The sequence below is a fragment of the Nipponia nippon genome, unplaced genomic scaffold (genome assembly GCF_047370975.1).
Source record: "Nipponia nippon isolate SJK-2023a ecotype South Korea unplaced genomic scaffold, ASM4737097v1 scaffold_2, whole genome shotgun sequence".
In the NCBI taxonomy this organism is placed as follows: domain Eukaryota; kingdom Metazoa; phylum Chordata; class Aves; order Pelecaniformes; family Threskiornithidae; genus Nipponia; species Nipponia nippon.
This window is the reverse complement of record NW_028262336.1, coordinates 11369483-11391883: the sequence shown is the minus strand read 5'-3', so window position 1 is coordinate 11391883 and position 22401 is coordinate 11369483. Positions and strand designations below refer to the sequence as shown.

The 22401-nt window shown below is 41.2% G+C and overlaps 1 protein-coding gene across 20 annotated transcripts in view; it reads right to left on the bottom strand.

The window, feature by feature from the left end:
- The window catches only part of BBX (BBX high mobility group box domain containing), a 150373-nt gene that overhangs the window by 6634 nt on the left and 121338 nt on the right, over window positions 1–22401 (bottom strand). For 17 of the 20 annotated variants that reach the window (XM_087756817.1, XM_087756814.1, XM_087756819.1 and 14 more), the window contains 5 exons: window positions 21705–21843; window positions 18297–18445; window positions 10535–10624; window positions 3216–3413; window positions 2339–2531 (listed from right to left, as the gene is read on the bottom strand). In XM_087756817.1, the coding sequence (XP_087612943.1) occupies window positions 2339–2531; window positions 3216–3413; window positions 10535–10624; window positions 18297–18445; window positions 21705–21843 (769 nt within the window). The remainder of the gene's footprint in view (window positions 1–2338; window positions 2532–3215; window positions 3414–10534; window positions 10625–18296; window positions 18446–21704; window positions 21844–22401) is intronic. The other 3 variants (XM_087756806.1, XM_087756811.1, XM_087756810.1) reach the window with 3 other exon arrangements.

The window sequence follows — 22401 nt, the reverse complement described above, 5'->3', positions numbered from 1 at the left end:
CATTGGGATTGCTCCAAGTTTCATGACTTAACACTTCATCAGCCCAGCACAACATCTCTTTCACTACTACAGAAATGATCCCCTGGCACAGGGTATCATAAAAATAAACTGCGCCAGCATTATGTGCTGGAAATCAACATCGATCATTGTAGCAGATGGACTTGGGAGAGCTCCTTTGCAGCTTGCCTTTTAAAATACATACACAAAGCACGTCACCGCTGGTTATCTAATCTCTCAAGTCAGGTTCTATTTTTGTTACGGTATGTGTCATTTGCAGCAATGAAAATCTGGAGCCCACTTCTTATTTACATGAGGGCCACTTTAGCGCACTCTGGTACAGCAGAAATGGAGATACCAACAGGCTTTGCACAACCGGAGTACAATGAAGTGGCCTTGGCACAAAATGCAGCTCAGGCTCACAGCGCTTAACCAGAGCACGCACAAGGTAAATAAAGCTAAACAGAAGCCTTCAAATGAAAACCATGCTGCCACTTCCAGACAAGCTCTAATTACAGTTAAAAAGGAGTTTGGCTTCCATGGCCCAAGGCTCTGTGAAATTATTTAATAATTAAATTCAGACACTGAAGAAACACATCAAGCAAACCTCTAATGCTGCTGTTCTCATTTCTGGCTGTTTGCAAATAAAGAAGGGAGTTGCAAAAGACAACAAACAGTCGACAGAGTAGAAAACGGAGAAGCATCTAGCCCATCAGATTTAGGTTTCTGTTTTGGCTCCCATTTGCCAAGTCTGTGAGAGACATGGCGAAGTTTCTATGGGGAAAGAGTCTTCCCCTGTTGTCCTTTCCCCCCAGGGTGATGACAAGCTGGAATTTGCCAACAGTTGCTGGACATTTGCCGGTTTGGTGTTTTCAGGCCTCATGGAAGGTGCTGCATCGCTCTAGCTGCATGATGAGGAGACGAAAGGTGGGAGAAAAAGACCCAAACAGAAGGCTATGTAAAACATTAGCTCGCTTCAACAGGGACAAAATGAGGACAAGAACTCTGAGATGAACAAAGGGAAAAACCACAGCGAAGCGAATCCTGTTGCTTTTGTGCCATTCTGGTCAGCGTTAATGGAAATCAATGAAACCACAAGGGTGTGAGTGAGAGCAGAGCTTAGCACAGCACTTCCCAAGTCTCACTTTGTGGCTTCTGACCACAGAAGACAACAGAAACGAGTTCAGGCTTTTGCTGTCTTGATAACAGACATTTGTTTTCCAGTGCTGGGAGGAAAGGCCAGGCTAACTGCAGTGTGAAAACACTTCTCACCCAAAACAATGTTGCTTAAAGCAAGACAACAGCTTCTGCAGAGAAGAGCTAGCAAGCTGCGTTCAGCTGACTTTTTTTTCTTGTAGGGCCCCCCTTCTAAAAAGCCTTTCAATGTTTGATGTGCAGCCTGAACACACAGGACTGGGCTGGCCGATGGGGGCCACGAGATCAACAGTAAACTGAGGTTGTGAATGGTTTCATCAGCTGCTGCCTTGTGGAGTTTCTTAGGCAGCCAGCAATCTGTCAAATGCCATTTGCAGAGGCTGTGATGGTTTCAGACTGGCCCAGCATTTCCTCGCTGACTTTACACTGCAGGAAAGGATGGGGTTCCATCTCCAGTAAGCTGCGGCATCAAAAAACCACTGGATAATTAAGAGCCAAGGAAGAGTTACTGTCATTGGTTTCCTCCCATCCCAAGTCTAGCATGCAGGATCTGACCATGCTGAACTGATCCAACAGCTCTAAGTAACCTGCACACTCTCCACCTCATCTGTGTGGATGGTCTACTCAGTAACTGAGAGGACCAACCCAAATTAACACGGCTTTCCATCACCCAGAGTCGTTCTGCCCCATGCCGTTCTGCAGACGCTTTGCCTCCTACACAGCAAAGCACACGATTAAAAATAACAAGTTAGCTTCCTTCAGCCATGTTCAGCATAAAAACTGCAGCTGAAGTTATATGAAATTCTCTCCAAGGTCTTAGGCCACTGAAAAATGCAAATCAGCATACAATAGCTATTTAAATCTGTTATTATCTGAAAAATTGCATCTGATAATTAGAAACCCTCAATCATTAGGATCTCAAAGAGTATATGAACCTGTTTATATACAAAAATTGGTAGGTAAGCTTACCAGGGAGGATCATTTTGCTGACTACTGAAATAGATTACATTGTCATTTAGGTGAAGACTTAACACTGCTAAGCAAGTGGTATAAACCAGACATTCATAGAAAGCTGTGGAAGAGGAAACACAGGCCAAATTAAACAGTCTGCAGTTCACATGCTTTCTGAACAAGCTGGCAGCCACATACTATTCACTTAGACAACAAGAGGAAAAGAAAACCATACCTGTGTACATTTTCCATGGCTGCAACTTCTGCCAGAGCAGCTAAGCTAAAAAATGCAGACACCGCTGGCATATCTGATGTAATACTATGATTTTCTTCTGTCTCTGCATTTCTGGAGCATTCACTGTTGCAATCTGTTTCTGCACTTGATGTTTTTTGAAGAGTACTTTGTGGCAGCTCTTTTGGCTTCTCCTCTGCAATAAAAGAAAATTAAGCTTGCAAATCTAGCCCTTGAATTCACAGCAGCCCATCGATATACTGACTACTCTGGTGTTAACAGAATCTTCACCTTTAGGAATTTGATTTTGCAAGTGTAATCCAATTCATGCTGCAACCTCTTCTGACCCAAGCTATTGGCAGAAGCACAGTACTAAGGTTTATGAAGCAGTTTACTGACTTTGCATTCAACTGAGTTTGATCTTTTAGGTCAGGCAAGAGAGCTTTTGTGTACGTTTTAGATACAGAAGTCCTGAAAGATTATCTTAACTGCAGAGGACTCTTGCAAGGACTGTGGCATTGATTGTCATATTATGGAATTCATTTTTACATCCCATAACTAGGTGTAGTGTAATTTCTTTGCTGGACTGGAAGCAAATAATGAAAGATATCATTCTCCATTTCTCTCTATATCAGCTCTCAGTTCTTAGAGAGAAATACCCAGGGAAAGAAGACAGATTTGGGCATTCAAACAAAAGAAGTCGGCCATTATGGACTCAAATGATTTCCTAGTTGATTGATACCTGTATTTTAAAGAATTATCTTTTCTAAGCAGGTATGAAACAAACTAACTGAAAAATACTTCCCTGATAAGTTGCTTGTACTCCCAAACCTTCTCCAACCATTCAGTTTTGACAAAATCTAAACTCCAATTTTCTTACCCACTGTCCCTCCTGCTGGTGACACTCGGCCATCTGCTGTTCGGACAAGATGTGTGATCTTAGTTTTTCTTGCTTTCCTTTTCTGGCTGCCAACTAAAGGCTCATGCATCATTGCTGGCTCTGGAGTGTTTAGGGCAGATATAGAAATTTTGTTCTTCCAGGCAGACTCACTGGAATTTCTGTCTTCTGAGAGTATGGCTGAAAGAAGATAAAAATGCAGGTTTACGTGTAGAATAATTCAGCTACTAGCTACACTCATTTACCGTTTTGCATTTATCTGCATAAAGCCTTCCCTCAAAGGTACTCAGAGCATAACCCATGGCAAGATATGATCCGAATGCTGCAGATACTTGCAGGGGAATAGTAGCATCAGCTCTTAAAGATATCCTGGAAGGTCCAAGTTTCTAATACTTGCAAAGAAAACTGAGACGGGCAGAGGCACTTCAGTGGGAGCAGGGTATCAGTATGTATAAAACACTCTGTAACAGAAGATGCCAGCAAGTAGCTAAGAGACAAAAATGTATTTAAGGAACAATAATGGTCCTCACATAAGCTTATCTTAGAGCTCACAGATGGACTCACAAGCAGAATTTAGGAATTCCTGACTAACCTCCAGTCTTCCCTCTATAGTCACTCTACATCACCTCCTCTAAGCAGAGGGAAATACTGCCTTTTACAAAACAACAAATCTTCAAAAACATCCATAAGGCAGCAAATACAAAAGCAGAGCTGGACCACAGTTGAAGACAAGAATGCTAAAAAAAGAAAACAAGCACGGGATACTGTGACAGAAATACTGCCTACGTAAAGTCAGAGAGTGAGAAAGGAACAGTTTGAATCTTTCTCAACAGCACCGGTGTTGGCGTTTTGAAGTAGCCTTCTGCCCTGAACCGGAACATGATCACAAATCTTCACCTGACTGAATAGTCACTTTAATCTTGTTCATGAAGAAATTGGTCAGACAGCAATCACAGAAGTATTTAAGCTTCTGAAGTCTGAGATCAGTGTGTAGTTATCGATCACTTGTAATTTCCATTGATTTAATAAGCCACACTGCTGATACCATAGGGTATCACTAGTCCATAAATTCAATCTGTGACGTCTTTTTTCCTCCTGTGATAAAGGTATTACAAGGCCTACCCCATCTGCGATCACTGTAAGCTAGGGTTAGAAAGAGACTGCAGGTAGCAAAGGGAATGCCCAAGTCATTTCTTACAGATGCCTGTCTAACCTGTTTTGAAATTGGGAGCACTCATGGCATCTGCACCAAGTCCTCAGTGTATTTTTTCCCAGTGCACTGCCATCCTGAACGATGTTTTTGATTGTTCACTTTCTGGGTGGTAGGAACAGCAAAAATGACGCGCACAAAACTCAAGCCAGAGTGCAAACAACCGCTCTTTCGGAAGGGCTCAGCACTGAACAAGACCAACCTCCTACACTGAGACTGGTCCTGTCGCGCAGGAGCACCCAACCCCACAAACCATGCACAACAGCCAAGCAGTCTGCATGGACTGTGCCCTCTTTCATTTTAGTGTGTATTTACTGTTTATTTATTGTGTGGTTTGTAGATTTAATGAGCTTCCTATTCAAAGATACGGCTAATATAACCTCTATCTTTTGCTAGCTTCTTTAACTGTTAACTGTGCAAGGATGTGGACTGGGTGAAGGGAATAGCTTAACACATTTTATCTTGTTAGCTGTTGCCCTTTGCTCTTTTAAGTGGGAAGGGACCTTCTAATGTTTTATGACATAAGATACAGTCAGATCTAGTACATATGTATAAAAACATTTGGAAATGTTTCAAACCTTAATTTGTTTATGTTCTTAATTCACCTTCATATCTTCTCTCGTAAAACATTTTTGAAATTGTGCATGCTCTTTATTTTGAAAAAAAGCACACAGCTTCAATTAGCTTTTCTCAGCATTTAGCTACAGCTGCTAACCTTTCCAGAGCAGAGCTATGCTGTAAAACGTACTTTTTTTAAAGAGAGCAAGAGAAATCACAAGAAAAGATCTGCCCTGTAACAGTCCAATTAAGTAGAAGCACCCATAACTCAACTGGGCTAATAGTGAGATGTTTAGATAAGCTTACTACGCGGATTGAGACCAAAATCTTAATTGGAATGTATAATTAAATGGGCAGTTTTCTCTCTAGATTTCTTATTTGGGAATTCATAAGAGTTGATTATGTATTAATGTAATGGTTTGGTTGTAGTCCAACACTATTTGTTAATTCTGATATGGGGATTTGCTCTAATTAGATAGTACTTTGACAGTGCTGTTTAATTCTAGTTTGATTGAGTTTAGAATGGCTTTAATCTTAGCAATATGAGTCACTTTTTTTTTTTTTTTTTTTACATTTAATAAAAATATGAAGACCTGATTTCAAACAATAAACAACATAGGACAGAAAGAAACCTGATCTGGTATGTTTTGAATTAGATGTGTTGTATATTACAAGCCATGTCAGGTCACTAGAAATTAACTTGATTGGTCAATACAGTAGACAGTTCCCTTTTCCATTTGTTTTCTTTCTTAACACCGTATCCGTCAAAACGCTCAAGAAATTAAAGATAAGAAAAAACCTTGAAAGGTAAAATAAAAAGAGGCAATAGTTATTAAAGACATAAGAAGGAGTATATGATGTTGGTGTGTTTGACTAAGAAACAGCAGAAGGAGGCCGATAAGCTCAGGAAGCAGCAAGTATATTCTCTCTCCATGTTTTAAGGTTTTTCAATCCTTGAAATGAGACTTGAGAGTCCTCTACTTTTTTTTGTCCTCTAGCTCTAAAGTAAGCTCTTTATCACTTCATCCTAACATTGCTGTCATACAATTTTGAAGAAGGAAGGTTTAAAGGTGAACAACGAATGAGTATTTTTGTGTGTGTGTGTGTGGGTGGGTGGGTGTTGAAGAGAAGAGCTTCTTTTTTCTTCTCTAGCAGTCTTAGTGGACATTGGGATAAGAAATCATTTCCTTGACTTCTTTATAGTTTATTACTCAAGCAGACACAAAACCTAACTTGGAGGAAATCGCACAAAGGCTTCACTCCCAAGACCCTCTGCACTGAACTCCAGAGGAGAAAGGAGTCCATGCTGCAACAACTGCAGAGCTAAGCTAGGTGCTAACAGGGGTCCTCCTACACCTCCTTCCAGAGGAACAGCACCCCGTTGCTTCAACTGACAAAGGTATATTCCATACGAATGCTCCAAACCAGGACTCAGTTTTGCTGTGCAGAAAGGACAGGGCTAAACAAGTTTAATTTCCTCTATTTTCCTTTAATAATTTCTTTAATCTGTTTCACATCCCTTCTGTTTCCACACAGTCCCGTGTTCAAGAGCTGTCCCATGTGGAGCTCAGCTAATTTTCAGGAGAATGTTGTCCAGAAATGAAATGAGGTTCTGCAGCTACTGTGCAGTCCTGCAAACAGGTATTTACATGGTTAGCTTTCCACATGACAGCAGCACATGCAGAACTACGAGCTATTTTTGCAAGCGGAGTTGAGCACATGATATGAAGATGTGGGCCTTTTGGCATGCTTACACCACAGTGACAAAAATGACTTTAAGAGAAAAACATCTAGAGCTCTATGCCAGATGGTTTCCTGAGCTAGATTTGTTAAAAGTTAGCATGGAGAGTTTACCCTACTCTGCAGGCATGCAGAATACATGTAGTCTTATTTCCTCCCATCTTTGTGAACAAGAAAAAGGAAGTCACTTGGACTGACTCAGCACACTGCAGAAGAGGACAAGCTTTTCAGACTGAACACAGATAGATTTAAAAGAATTTCTTCAGCAGTGTATGTTATGAGAGAGAGCTGTGTAAGTTTAACTACATTTAGTGGAGAATGAACGCTCTGTGGGTCTAAGCATGCTGGTATCAAGAAGGAAAGGCAGGCTGTGATGCTTTAGCGGTCTTGATGAGGTTAAAAAGGGAAGCCTAGCAAGGCAGAGCAAAGCTTCAAGTGACCAGTGCCTGGGGACCCACTTCACCAAGGAAGTGACACCAAGCACACTCTGACCTGGTGGAAATTCCAGCTCTTCTGGCAACAGGGTGCTGCTGCGATATCGCTCGTGGGGTCAGGCGGCACAGGGAGCTGCAGCAAGGGCTGGGGACTAACGAGCAGAGAGACACCAGCTGACAAAGCAGCAGATGGTCAAGCCAGGTGTATGCAACAGCTGCCTGGATGGGAAGCTCTGCTGCAAGAGCCTATGCTGACCCAGCCCTCTTCAAGCCTGGATGGATGCCAAAGGCACAGTGACACAGACTGCTGGGTCCCTCTGGGCTGCAGGCCCCACACAACAAGGCTTTCTCAGCAGAAAAAAAAAAAAAAAAAAAAAAGGTCATTCTGCTAATTTTCTGCACTTTCTGTTCTTTCCCAAACACATGTGCTAAGGCTGTACAGACTGATGTGCGTGTGGGAGAGCTGATGGAGGATCAGTAGCAGGCAGTTAGCCCTACCAGCCACAGGAGAGGGGCTCCTTCACACATCAGCTAGGGTTGAGGCTGGTGTGTATGTTCAGGTCCTCTTCTCCCCTTCTGGCGCAAAGGCCAGCATTGCATCTGCTTGTTACAGAAACTATGGAAGAGCCCTCAGCACAGCTCACTAAATGTACCTGCAAGGAGTCAACAGTTGTGACTTACCCCTTGTTATTTAAAGTATTGCTTCCCGCCAGAAAGCCTTGACAGCGTGGCAGAAAATAAATCTCTCAGCTGAGGGATGTTCAACCTCCCCAAACAGGGATGCGTCCAGCTGTGCTTCTGTCAGCCCTCCTAAGGAAGTGACATCTCTCAACATATTCAGTTGCATTACTGTGTGCTCTCCGCTGGGAGGAGCAGGGGTTGTGGGATGTCCACTGGTATTTTACTGGGCTGTATTTATCTCTATAAACACCTGCAAACTTGTAATACAGTGATTTACACTGGTGATGCTGTGTATGATGTGGTCACATGGAGTCAAAATTCACTTGGATACTCAAACCAGAGACAGACCCAGACAACATAATCCAATCGCATCAAAATTTGCCTTTACTGCACTTACTTTTCCTCATTCAAAACACAGATGCACACAGGCACGCACACTTTTCAAGATGACAAGACATGAATCCAGCATGACCTCTGCTGACAGCAACCCTTCCAAGTGTCTCCTCTTCAGCTATAAGAATATTCAAGCTCCTTCCTCCAGCAAAATTAACTCCATAAAAACCAAAACCACACATTATAGACTTGTGACTCACCACAAGTATAGACTAACCACAAAAAGGAGTTGAAATTTTCATTTAGTGTTTGATTCACTAAATCCTTGTACATTTGAATTGAAATGAAGATGCTGGGATTCCCAGCTTGAATGCTGCAGAACATGGGACAGTGGAGTCAAAGAGTTTAGGGCCCCACTGCCTAGGAGCTCATGAAAGGATGAAGTTACATGATGGCAAGGCTGTACGCTGCCTGCCAAGGCCAAACCCACACTGCACACTTTGCTGATCAACACTTTGCTTTCGGTGTCACTACATGGTACACTTAAGAGTAGGCAAGACCCCAGACTTTTTCCCCTTTGTAACTCAGAGAAAATGCAGTTCCCCACCAATATATATACCCACTGTCTTTCCTTCATGATTTCTACGTGGGCTGTGTAAGACTGGTAAGTTCCTTGTGTCTTTGCTTCAGTCTTGGGAGGAACTTAACAAACTGGCCCTACTCCAGCAAACGCAGAGACACATCTTTAATGTTCAGACACGATGACATTATTCACATGCTTAACTTCCAAGGAGATGCCTCTGTGCTGTGCTGGAACACAGCCAGGGTACTCAACACTTGCCAGGCTTGAATCTTTGATCATAGAGCACGCTTCACTTTATATCAGAACAGGCTGGTGTCTTTTAATCAAATGGAGGTTTTGACATTTTGTTTAGCCACATTTTATATCTGCAGATTTTAAGATATTTGTATTTTTTACTCTATCACGTATTAAATGTTTTCTGTTTCTTTTCCCATAGGAGAATTTAAACACCCATTTTTCTTACTAATTTGTCTACATGGTCTATTAATAATTCAGTTACAAAATTCTGAACGGCACCCAATAAAAGCTATGCTAATGTATGATGCCTTTTTCACACTGGCATGGAAGCAACATAGTTACTTCTCATGAGCAACTCCCACAACATGTTTGTCGTACAAATACAAGGTAACAGAGCACGTAATTTCAAAATATTTGCACTGTTGAATGCAGAAGAGCTGGCAACACCTATGTGGGAAAATAGTGCATGTGCACCACAGAGGACGCAAAACATAGCATCAAGAAAGGAGAGAAAATGACATGGCCAAGCCTTAGGGTAAGATATTAAGCATAAAGGTAGCTGGGGGAACTGGAGATGGGGATAGCCATTTTATTATCTTAAAAAGAGAGATATGGATGGGGAAAAAAATGGAAGAAATTAATGGAGCTACCTAAGTAAGCAGAACCAGAGAGGTTCTTCTGCACCACAGGGACAATGCAGGAGAAAACTCCCGTGTGGAAGGGCTAAGGAACAGCCTGGGCATGATTTGGATAGCGTGAGCAACATGACTACAAAAGAAAAAAGGGCTAAACTATAATCCTGTACATACTGTACACTTGAAAATGCCCCTCAGAGTTACGAGTATGTAGGTATGCAGGACCACAATACTGTAACAAGAAAAAGACTTTGCAGAGCTACCAGCAGGACAGCAGGCAGAGCAAGTCCAGGACATAACTTAAAAAACTGTCGAAGTTATCATCAATCTGCGGGAAACAGAAAGCTGGTTAAGATTTCTACAGAGGGAGGGTTGGTTTAGATTAGTATTTCTGAGAGCTGGTGCAGAAACAAGCTCTTACATCCTGACCAGCTGCAGTCTGCAAAGTTCTAGACAGTGGGAAATCACAGGGAGAGGAGATAGGGATTACGGATAAATGCTCTGGCAAAGGGATAAATAATATGGTTTCTGATACAGAAGGGATGGAGAGAAGAGGAACCAAAGGAGTAAAGAGCTGCGAGCTGTAGAAAGTAAGGAGTTCAGGGCCAACCGCAGAACTGCCCTTGCTTTGTTAGCTCTGTTGCACAGCATCTGGAGCAGGGAAACGATAATTAAGGGAGATGCCAATTAAAAACAAAACAGCATCATACTGGAATAAGGTAATATGATCAACTGGAGCCAGGAGCTAATGGAATCAAAGCAGACAGGAAATAAGGGACCAAAGCAATCAAAGACTAGAGAGCTGAGCAGCCTCTGTCTAGAAGCATTTCCCCAAGACTGAATTGAGAGAGAAGGCGGCCCAAAACCTTAACTAAGTAATGCACCAGTACCTGTGTCCGGAACATTAAGCTTCTCCTTCCTGTGCTTACATTTGCTGACAATTTTGTGGAATAAGTTCTTTTTCTGAGACTGGAATGAACCTACAGACAACATTAATAATACATACTTTTAATTAGCAGTTTTAAAAAGAGTACAACAGTCACAGTATGTACTATACAACCTCCCCTTCCACTAATATAGGATGCCATTTCATGGGGAAGCAGAAAACCTGACTTTCTGCCAGAATGGACTCTGGAGGTTTTCAACAGGCTGTACTTCAACCCATCAGCTCCCAACGCTGAAGTACATACAAAGCATTTTGGAGAATGACCACCTTAGGAAAGCTTAGCCATACAAAAAAACAAGGGGTTTGCTTGCTTGTTTGTTTAAAGATATGCTCTCTTTTGGATGCGTACTGGGTTTGGCTGGAATGGAGTAACCTTTCCTCATAGCAGCCTGGATGGTGCTGTGTTTTAGACCGGTGACCAAAACAGTGCTGGTAACACACCAATGTTTTAGTTACTGCTGAACAGTGTTTACAGAGCACCAAGATCTCCCTTTCTCACTCTGTTACCCCAGCAAGTAGGCTGAGGGTGCACAAGAGGCTGGGAGGGGACACAGTTGGGACAGCTGACCCACACTCACCAAGAGGTATTCCATGCCATCGAACATCACTCTCAGCAATAAAACTGGGGGGACAGTTTTTTTCCAAAGTAGTCATTGCTCATGGACTGGCTGGGCAGTGCTGGGTGATGAGTGCTGGCTTTTGCATCACTTGTTTCTCCCCACCCCCCTTCACTTTATAAACTGTCTTTATCTTGACCCGTGAGGTTTTTTTCTTGCTTTTGCCCTTCCAGTTCTCTCCCACATCTCATTGGGGGAGGGTGGGGGCTTACCTACCAGTCAGGGCCAACCCACCACAGGATGCAAGTTACCGTTGCCTTTTTGCTGACCAGAAATGAGCTTGTACTAAGTGCAGAAGTAAAAGCTCCCAGGAGAGGAAGAAGAGGTTATGCCCAGCTCATGGTATCATTCCTACTTTGATAGCAGAGTCTTTGCTAGTAGTAGTCAGAAAACACCTTATGTGACATCAGACCACAAAGTATGCCACTAGCAGAGGTCATCAAGAAGCCATCCTTTGTCTCATTAATGGAGTAAACAGTGATACAGCAGCAACATAAGATGTAACAGACCAAAGATAAAACAGATGCATAATCTCTACACTGCAAAGCCATTTTTATGGAGTTACTTGTCAGAAACTGAAATCTTATTTCCAAAGATACAGCAGGCAAGCAAGTCTTCAGGCTAGCTAAGAACAGAGCTGCCCAAACAGCGATGAGATGCACTGCAGGTGACAAGAGGGCTTATAGACTAACAAGAGGGTGTCCTTCCCATCTGCAGCTGGCTTGGAACAGGATTCTACCCACCACAAATACCATCCTCCTCCGCTCCTCCTCATCCTTAAAAGGAACCAGACACACACATTGGCTACTAAGACACAACTGTAACCATGTACTAACAAGCGATCAAGGTAAGTCTACATCACACATCTGCAATGTGCCATCACTGACCCTCTATATGCAGGGAAAGAAGGAGAAAAGTGTGTGTGGCACGTGGAAGAAGGATCTAGTCTTATGAGGGGAAAACCATTCATAGGCACTAGGCTGTTTGAATAATACTGAAAATTACTGAGAAAAACCTAAAATCCAGCCAGACACAGGCAAAGAAATCCTAAGATTTTGTACATGTTGCCTTTGTGGCTCACTGTTGCTTGTTTTTTACTACTGAAGAAATCAAAACTTTGGGAAAAGATTAATCATCTCTCAAAAATCTAGAAGTCAAACAACAAACCAAATAAAGTCCAAGTGACACACCATCTTAGGCAACATCAGCTTGAATTTGAATAGCTTCACTAGAACTTGTATAGCAAGTATCAGAAAGTTCAATAGAAGGGGCCATATTCACTCAAACTGATTCAAGTGTCATTCTGCAAATTTTACAACAGCTTCTTGAGTATCACAGAGTTGGATAAGCAGTCTAGTGTCAGTGCAATAAAAATGCAAAACAAGGAATGAAAAAGCTCAGGCAGGTTGAGGGAAAACCTAAGTGAAAAAAATGAGCTTTTCTGAAGACTAAGGTCAAACACTTCACCACATCAACAGAGACAAGTCTTCCCACAACAGTTCCACAAGAAGACAGAGGCACGTAACTAGACGATTCTTATGATGGTTTTATTTTTATTTTTTTTTAAATTGGCAAATTAGTGATTTTTGCAGATGCTTGGAATAAGAACACATTACACAGTATCACAGAAGTCTCCATTTCTACAGCTCAACCTGCACCCTATAGACCATTTCAATCAGTATCATAGACTGTCAGCCAGTGCCAGCAACTCTAAGCAGAATAACTGAGATGAAAAATTCACAAAAAGATGACAAGCATTGCATGAAGAAGGAAACCCGTGTCTTTCATCTCTTTTCTACCACCCAAGGCACCTCTGTCATAAGCTTGTATCTGCGACATGTAGGGTACTCCAAGGCACACGCCACTAGCTTGTAGAAATTTGTTCCCAAATGGAAAAATCCAAGGACATTGACTTCAGTGGGGTCAAAAGAGAAACTGCCTTTTCATAAGGAAACTTCCAATTTCCTACCCTTTTAGCTGTTATTCCTGTGAGACAGTGCCCATTGACACTTGAATACCTTTTGGCCATGAATGCAGTGAAAGAGAAGATGGGCTAAGAGCTAAACAGGTCAACATGTCATGCTTGGACCTGAGAATATAACTTCTGACTCCATGAGAAACTTCATCCACACTCCCTGCCTGAACTACTTAGATTGAACTAGAGGATACGCTCACTGTCCTCTGTGAAAAGCCAAATTACAATCACTCTGACACTTACACATATAAATTGTCTAGTAATTACTGAACAGATTATCTGGTGGTTCTTTGAAAATGGCCACATCCCATCCTGCCTTTCAATTAGGGCTTAAGCCAATGAACTGCCAAATACAGGATCTTTGCATGGCATATTCAGGTACGAAAACTAGAGCTTTTCTTTTAATGGAAATTAACTGAACTAAAACAACATGGAAAAGGCAAAATATAGTCTGGACCAGAAAGGACATCTGAGTGTAGGAAAGGCCGAACAAGGGGGCATTCCTGAGACCATGTGCTGGTTTTGGCTGGGACAGAGTGAATATCCCTTTCCCAGCTCTCACTAGCAGGTGCCCCAGTCAGGCACACTCACTCACTCATGCACGCAGGAGTTTACGGAAGGGCTGCCTGGGCTACACCTGTTCCATGGGGACAGCAGGCAAGTGCTCCAAGACTTCGAACAAATGCCACTTGTCAACATTCAATCCACAGAAAATACATGCCTGAAAAAACGAGCTAACCTAAAAGGCTTGCTGTTAGACAGTGGACCCTGGATGTGATTTCCTACAGAAAGCTGGAAAAGAACTTTTAATGTTCATTTACTTGCTATTTTTATACAGCCATCTGCAAGTGTAAAGTAAGTCCTTTTCTCCTGCTCATCGTTCTCTATTGGAAATATTCTACATGGCTCTTCCTTTCCCCAGCACTTCAGCAGCTGCCGCAGGATTTAACCACCTGCTAATCCCTGGCTTGTCCATTGTGCTCACTGAGGGCGACAGGGATTTCCTCCTGGGAATACTCACTACGGCCAGCGGCAGCTGCTCAGGGAAGCAGCGGGCAAGAAAATGCACCCAGCATACACAACAAACCATAACTGCATTTCCTCCACGTTTCTGGGCACATGCCCCCTCTGCTCTTACAAAGTTCCCTATTTTAAAGGGCCTGATCAAATAGAGAATGCTTCAACGTGACTGTAAGAAAACCAGGACAAACAGATTTCTCTGTGCATTTCTGCATCTCTCAGGAGGAAGATGCTGTATTTTTAGGTCATGATCTTTGGAACATTACAGCATGCGATCTCCAGGCATCTGAATGCTTTGGACTGAGCCAAAAAAACCCCAGAGCTAAGACCAAGAGGAATGCCACAAAGAAGCATCCATTTTAAGCTGATGCTTTATTTCTAGTCCTAGAGGTCACAGACAAAAAAAAAAAAAAAAAAATGTAGACAAACCTTTTCCCAAATAAAAGCACACTATCCATTCTTCTCCTTGCCTTCCCAAAATGAAAGCTTTAGTGAAGTGCTTAGTGTATAAGTGAGCATTTCTTCACAGCACAAGGCAGAAATAATGACTATGCCTGTTGCTCATTTTTGCATACAAGGGGATTAGTGACTCACTGCAGACTGCTGACTTCTGTGTGGTGGGATGTTTTGGCACATATGCCATTGGAAAGAAGAAAAAAAAAAAATCAGTCACAGCTCCAGCAAATGTCGGAGCAGGCCATCTGCACAGATTCAGTATAGCTGTATTTTTCAGCCATTTTGTGACATTATTATTGTATATGCACACTCCCAGTTCAAAATGCTTATGGTAGAATTTGCCAAAGCGTTATGGCTTGTTCAGTCCTGCTCCCACTGAAGAAAGACCCCCATTAATTTCAGTGGGAGCAGAATTTGCACAATTTGGAAAGATACGGGGAAAAAATTGCTTCTCATTTAAGAAAGTTCCAATTTTCCCTTATACATGTGGATTTGTAACATCTTTCACATTACAGCGTTCTTCAGGTGTTTTTATATGACAAGAACTGGCCGAAGTGAGGACTGGACATAACAAGCACAATGGAAGGAGTCAGTGGGCACTGACCCACTCATTTTCTGCTTAGGAGTAGGGAAACATCCTGACAATCCTGGCTGTTTGGGTTAGGTAGCAGATCAGGCCTCTTGTCGGTATAGGTTAATGACATTTGACAGAAAATCAATCTGCCACCATTTATTCCGGAGTAAAACATATTAAGACATACAGCCCTAGTTATGGGGGGGCGTGGGGGGGAACACTCCAAAACCAATAAACAAAAACATTTTTCTATTTTTATTCACCTAACATCCTGGGGAAGTTCTAGTGTGCAGCACTTCAGCCTACTTTCCAAATTTTAAATGTAATTTAGTAGGCACTGATCTGTAGACTGCAAAAATTAAGTACTTATCTGAGAACTGAGAATGCCTGGGAAGTTTATGATCCTGCACATGCTCATTCAGAAAAAGGAGGGAATGATTTTCAAGAGTGTTTACTAACCAGCCCCTAGTGATTATTAGCTGTTGTTTGGAAACATCCAGAGGCCCCAAACACCAGTAGGCACTATTTGTGCTGGACACCTCTTCTAATTACCTTACAGAGAGCAACAACCCCAAGGAAGAACAAAGCAGCAGAACAACTCCACACGACACAGTAATGCAGAGCACAGCAGAGCAAAGTTAAGGTCTCCTACATCCCAACACAGTCACACCCTAAGACTATATTGACCCTTCATGGTTCATGCTCATCATATTGCACGAATCAGACGTTACTTCTGTTTAACTCTGATGGTGTAAAAAAAACATGATAATGCAAGAAACCCAGAATCATTACAAACAAGCTCTATCATTTTGCACAATATGCCATTTTCATTCCTGCAATAGTTGCAGGAGCCTAGTTTGCAGACCTGTACGCGTAACACCTTTGGAGGTCAGTATTCTCTAACTGTCTTTGGACTTGTCACAGTTCATAGGCAAGCCAAGAGCATGATGAGGCTGAATGGCCTGCCAGTACACCACAAATTAAATTGAGGATTCAGCTTAATGAATGTTTGGCTCAGCTGGAACAGTTTCCATATTAAGCTTGTAAGCTTGCTTGTATGCAGTTTGGTTCAGGCCATTTCAAATCCACAACTCACATCCTAATTTTAAGCATCCTAACAAAATAAAACAAATTTAAATCAACCCATTGCCATGGAATATTTACTTTTTAGCAATCTTTCTTTTCCAAAAGAAAAATGGTTTGTTGGAAATTTTTTCAGCTACCTCTTTAGAGCTGGACTTCACTCTCCATGGGCTGGAATGACTGACACAAGCTAACATGAGTGAATTCAACATTCATTGAAATTAGGAGCAGATATCACTAGCTCTGTTTGGATTCAGTTCGGGGCTGCGGTTAGATGTTCACTACAGAAACAGCAGTGTCACGATGAGATATTCCTGCCCTGGGGCTGCTTGTTGCAACCCCACAGCTCAGTTGGTGGAAAAGTTCTTGTGACTGTTTACCATCTGCTTCAGCACAAAGTCAGCTGGCTTAGTTTAAAGAGTCCTTATTATCAGCTAGAGCCAAATGCTCCATGGCCTCCTCCACAGGGCTGTGCCAAAACTACTTGTATCAGGCTTGTAACCTGCCTGCAGTTATGTGTCTGACCTTCCCTTGACAGACGGCCAAATATATTCCTAAGCTTTTTAAGTGACGCAAACAAGGACAAAAATTAAGGTCTCATGTAGGAACCTAGCCAAAAGCAGAACGCAGTTCTGGGCTACCTGACTTGAGGTAGCATCCTAGCGTGCCATTCCCAAACAACGCAGGGCATGCATGTTTTTTAGACATACAGACACTTGAACAGGTAAATACTGTAGTGAGAAATCCAAGGAGCTGCTATTACAACTTCAACTGCCAGATCACGGTAGATGAGGAGATCTTGTTCCCAACAGATGTTGCTTAATTACCGTATGATAATACAGTGGTTAAAGTAATTCATTCATGCTCACTGAAGAAGTTCTGTCAAATATATACCATAAAAAAAAAGGAAAGGCATTTGAAGTCAGAACTCACTTGGTATTAACACAAGTCTAATTTTGCAGGAGCGACTGTTCCACATCTAATTATATAAATACAAAAATCAATACCAAAACTGGCATGCACTGGAAAAGAACAGCTGCTCAGTCCTGCATACTGTAGTATGATTATTCGTGAAGCATTCAAAAGGCATAGATCTAATCCAGGGTCACCTGGCTAAAATAGCAGTATTAGATCTGAAAACCTGTCAGTCAGTGGAACTACCACAGTACCAGAAAAGGAAACCAGCTTCACATTGTGAACTGTGCATAATGAGGATTCTTTCGAGCATCCTTTTATCTTATAGGTATGTCATTCCTTCATTTTGTGACACTTCTGTACTGTATGTATGCATCAGTCTGCCACAGTCTAAAAGCAGTTTTCCCTACCATATTCTCACTCCTCTACCACCCCTGTGGCACAGGTTGGTTGTATATGAAATAGCCAAATGTGTCATGAGTTTCTCCCCCCAAGAGCCTCAGCAATGGAGCTGGGAATGGAATTTGTTTTTCTGTCATCTAACCTTTTTTTATCATGTCAGAACATTTTTGCTCCAAACAAATAGAAAGTTAAAATCTTGATGAAAAAAAAGATCCAAATGTTTCATTCAGACATCTCTGGTATCTTATATTTTAACTTATAGAGCCTAAAATTACAGTGAAATACAAACCGGCATAGAACTACGCTTTGAAAAATGTCAAAATATAACCTTTTGATAATCTGCCACTTTTTTTCCCCATTTTCTTCTGGGAAAACTTCTCAAATTCACTTACCTCACAAATATTCATGTTTTTGATAAATCTGCTTGCTATGAGGAATATATTTCATGTACAAACTGTAACCAGTTCTACTCAGTATGAAAACCAGGAGCCAAGAATACAGCCTGAAAACTAACCCAGGTGAGAACCAACTAACTTCAGTGCTAGAAAAATGTGTTCTTTTACTTCACACTTTTCACATATAACAGTAAGGTAAGAAAGTATAAATTCCTGAGCTTGTTGTAGCATTATTGTTGCTTAAGAATGTATTGCACATGGTAATTTACCTTTGTTGGATTTTGGTTGTTCAGATGAGCCGCTTCCAACCTTTCTCTTTTTCCTTGGAACAGCTGAATTTTTCCTGTCAAAGGTAATAGGACTGTATTGAGGGAGGCTGTTGAATTTCTTTTCAAATTCTTCTTCCAACTTTGCTAAGCTAAAGGGGAAACAAAACCAATCAAATTAAATGTAACTCCGTTTCTGGAGAAAAAAATATATTGTTTAGGAGCATGTGTGAGTATATACATACCTATCTACAGAGACAGAGTGGGAAAGAGATAAGCACACACACACTAAACATCAAACTAGTATATATTAATCCAACTTTGGGATGAGAACGTACACTCCCGCTTCTGCATTTGTAGCTCAGTACAAATCGATTACATTAGTTGCATATATTAGAATTAGGAAAAAAAAAAAAAAATAAAATCAGTGTCACACTGGTGACATGTAGCTTTGTTTGCTGCACAGATTTGTACAGGAGATTTATCTGTTCTGTGAGGGGAATGAAAAAAAAACGACAATAAAACCAATAAATTAACAAAATAACTTCACATTAAAGTCCTTACAGTGGAATGAAAACAACAATTTAAACCAGAAGAAAAATGTCAAACTATTCAGTCTTCTGGGGATATTCTAAAACCTGATGCTTTGGGGTGGGAATTAGCTTTGTATTTGTTCTGAGGGATTATATTTCCTCCCCTCATATTTTACTTGTTGCAAGATGAAAAATGCAACTCACTCATGCTTTCAGGAAACTCAACGTCCCTCATACTTCAGCCCAACCTGAATGACTGTAACTAGATTACCTAAAACTCAAGAAATCCACAGACATGGTATTGTTGTTCTTAACAGCCAGATGAACACAAACCACTCGAACAGGATGGTATGGCATGGCATTTCTGGCTGTAATGACTACGCTGTCTTGTATCAGCACTCTGTTCCAGCAAATTTTTGCAGCCAGCAGGAGCACAGGATGGAATTGTATTTTAATAATAGGCAGTGCGCACAGCTAGGCAGATTATAAATAGCACCGGCAATGACAGGGGAACAATGACATTTTCTACTCGTCTTTAATTCTGTTTGCTACGGAAAACCTGAACTTGACCAAAGTTGGCATGACTGTTAGAGGGATGGCCCTTACACACTGTACACTTGGAAATATCACAAGAAACATGGCCTTTCTCTCTGTTCTCTGACGCAGCACATCAAACAGATTGCATTCTGAAAGCTTTGGTACACACAATGATAATTCATTTTATATTCGTAATCATTACTTCTTTTGGTAAGCAATCTTCCATCTAAAATACAGCCTTGGCTCTTGGCAGACTGTGCTCATGGTGGGGTTTGTTTGTTTGTTTGGGGGGTGTGTGTGCGCGCGCACATACTTTGTTTTGTTTTTAAATCACAAAGATATCTGACATTAGCAGTGCTCGGTACTGCTACCTCTCTCCTCCACGCGGATGTTCCCTGACAACCACAAAACGAGGCTATTTTCTGCTCTGACAGCTGTCATGCAATTCCATCCTCTGCCCCAGCTCCTCTCCCACTGCCTGTTGCCACCTGCCTTGTCTCCTGCCCCCAAGGGCATATGAGGGGCTGCAGCTCTAATTAGCAAGGACCTACCCTGAAAGCAGAGGAGCTGCCATCCTGGCTAGTAATTTACAGCTTGTGTGACATGGAGGCAGTAGAGAGTGCTGCTATCACTATGTCAGCGATTAATTATTTAAAAAAAAAAAAAAAAGAAATCATTCACATTGTCATGAATTTTCAGAGCATCTCACAAGCCTGGTTAGACACACGTAGCTGAGCTGAGGTCTTCATGTCGTACAGCCTAGTCCTGCCATCAGATACAGGCAGGCAGAGCACTGCTCAGCAAAGGAGCGGGATGCACATGGACAATGCACACTTGACAGGGACCATCAAGGAAGTGTGGGCAACTACTGAGGAGAAGAAGGTAAGAGAACTCAGGGATAAAGACACAATTCCAAAGGGGTGAGGACCCTCCCCCCTAGACACACACACAAGATGAGGCTGAAAGGTGATGCTTAAGGGAGCAGAAAGAGTTAGGAAGAGCAGGTAGAGGTAAAATCAGCTCTGCAAGTAGCCAGAAGATCAGGTAGTGCAATGAACAGGGATAACGGATACCTTCTCCAGCACTTACGCTCCACAAATTACCAATTCTGCCTTTACAGAGTTCACTAAATAATATTCATTAATGACACAACTGAATCTTTTCCCCATCCAGCCAGCTAATGATGGTAGAACAGTATTTGTCAAATGAATTAATTATTTACACAATTTTCCTACCTACTTTGAATAAATCATTTGTAACTACATTTTTTTTTTTTTGCTAGGAGATGCATGTAGTTTTCACACCATTAGGTGTAAAAAGTTTCCAATCTTTCAATTTAAATTTAAAAAATATTTAGTAAACTTACATACAATGCACTAAAAATACAAGAAGTGTTCCACTATTTTTTCTTGACTATTCCAAGCAAACAAGACTTGCAGATTTTCATCAATTTAATATCTTTGCTGTAAAGCAAGATGCAGCTAAATTTCACATAGACTAGGTTATAAAAAAGGCTACCGCAAGCCTGCACAAAAGAAACGCATTACAATTTTAAGCATGAAGTGTGGAAAATCTACTCCCTTTTAATTCATTTTCACCCTCTGAATTCAGATAATTGGAAGTCTTCAAGAATTTGCAAGTAAGTATGAATGGCTAAGCAGATTAACAACTATGCCTCCAGTTAAATAAATCCGTAATACTCTGACAAAAATTGTTATGCATACACTAGAAAAGTAATTGTGTGGCCTTGCTAAATTTTAATCCATTTGTAATCATTAATTTTTCTTGTGATATATTTAATTTCTTCACAGTGTACATGAACAGTTTAAGTATCTTGTCTCTACAACAGAAAAATGATATATTTATCATAATTATTTGCGAATATTAGAACATTGTTTACTCTTTCTCTGTAAGCAATCTCTCCAAGCACGCAAAGATATCTATTCTTTCTAGTCTCATTCTGTTTATGATGATTGAACACCTAGACAGAACTTTAAATACTGCTTGCGAAGTGCTCTGAAAATATAAAGTAACCCTCTTCATCACCTCTTGAGCAGGTAAATATTGCACGATTTTTTTTAGAAGTAAGCAAATAATGACATTCAAATCTGTTTACAGTAGTGTAAACCAGGAAAGATCTCAAAGAAATTACTTTGGTATATAAACAACAGATATCTAGGGCGTGACGCAGCCCAGCAGGGTTTGTAATTTTCAAGAATTCTGTCTAATATTGATTATTTGGGTGTTGGACGCAGTTCATTTGTTGCAATGAGGAGGATTCACTCTTAAGTTACCACACTGACCAAACCAAAACTTTGAACAGTGTTAAGCCGCAACTTACCCAAAAACAAACTCTTCCTTTGGCTTAGGCTTTTTCAGTTTTTTGTTCCCACTTGTCCCACTTTGGGAAAAAGCCCAGTTTTCTTCATTCCAGCATCCTTCATGATCTGAGGAGTTGCCTTTTCCTGAGCTTCTTTTTCCTGGGATGAAGGCAGAAAATTGTTTCTCATCTTCAGAAAAATGTGCCAAAACAAAGTGGGCTCAAAAGGAACTCGTGTACCCATTCAGTACTGCAACTTACGACACCTGAAGGGGTTACCTTCTTGAAGGGGTTACAAATCATTTACTTATTTTAAACTAGATCATGATGATCCTCCCAGGTTTTTATATTACCTTGAAAGTCAAGATCTCTCAAGTTATAAAGGCAGAGAAAAAGATCAGTAGATTTACAGTAATAAATTTCCCTAAATTACAAACATCTTTTTCTTTTCTGACTGTTCTAATTACACGTATGAATCTACTAATTGGAAAAATACATTTCAAGTAATCTCACTGAAAGCTTCCAGAAATTATCTCAAATTTATCCTTCCACAAGGTAAAGGGTTCTTGCTCACCACTTACAGCCAAACTGACAACCAAAGCAAAAGCACAACACATTTGCCTCTTGTAGGACTGAGAGCTATGCTCACAAGCGCAAGAGTTGTTTATATAGAAACAAGCTAATTGTTCAGGGTTACATACAACACAAGTCCTCCATA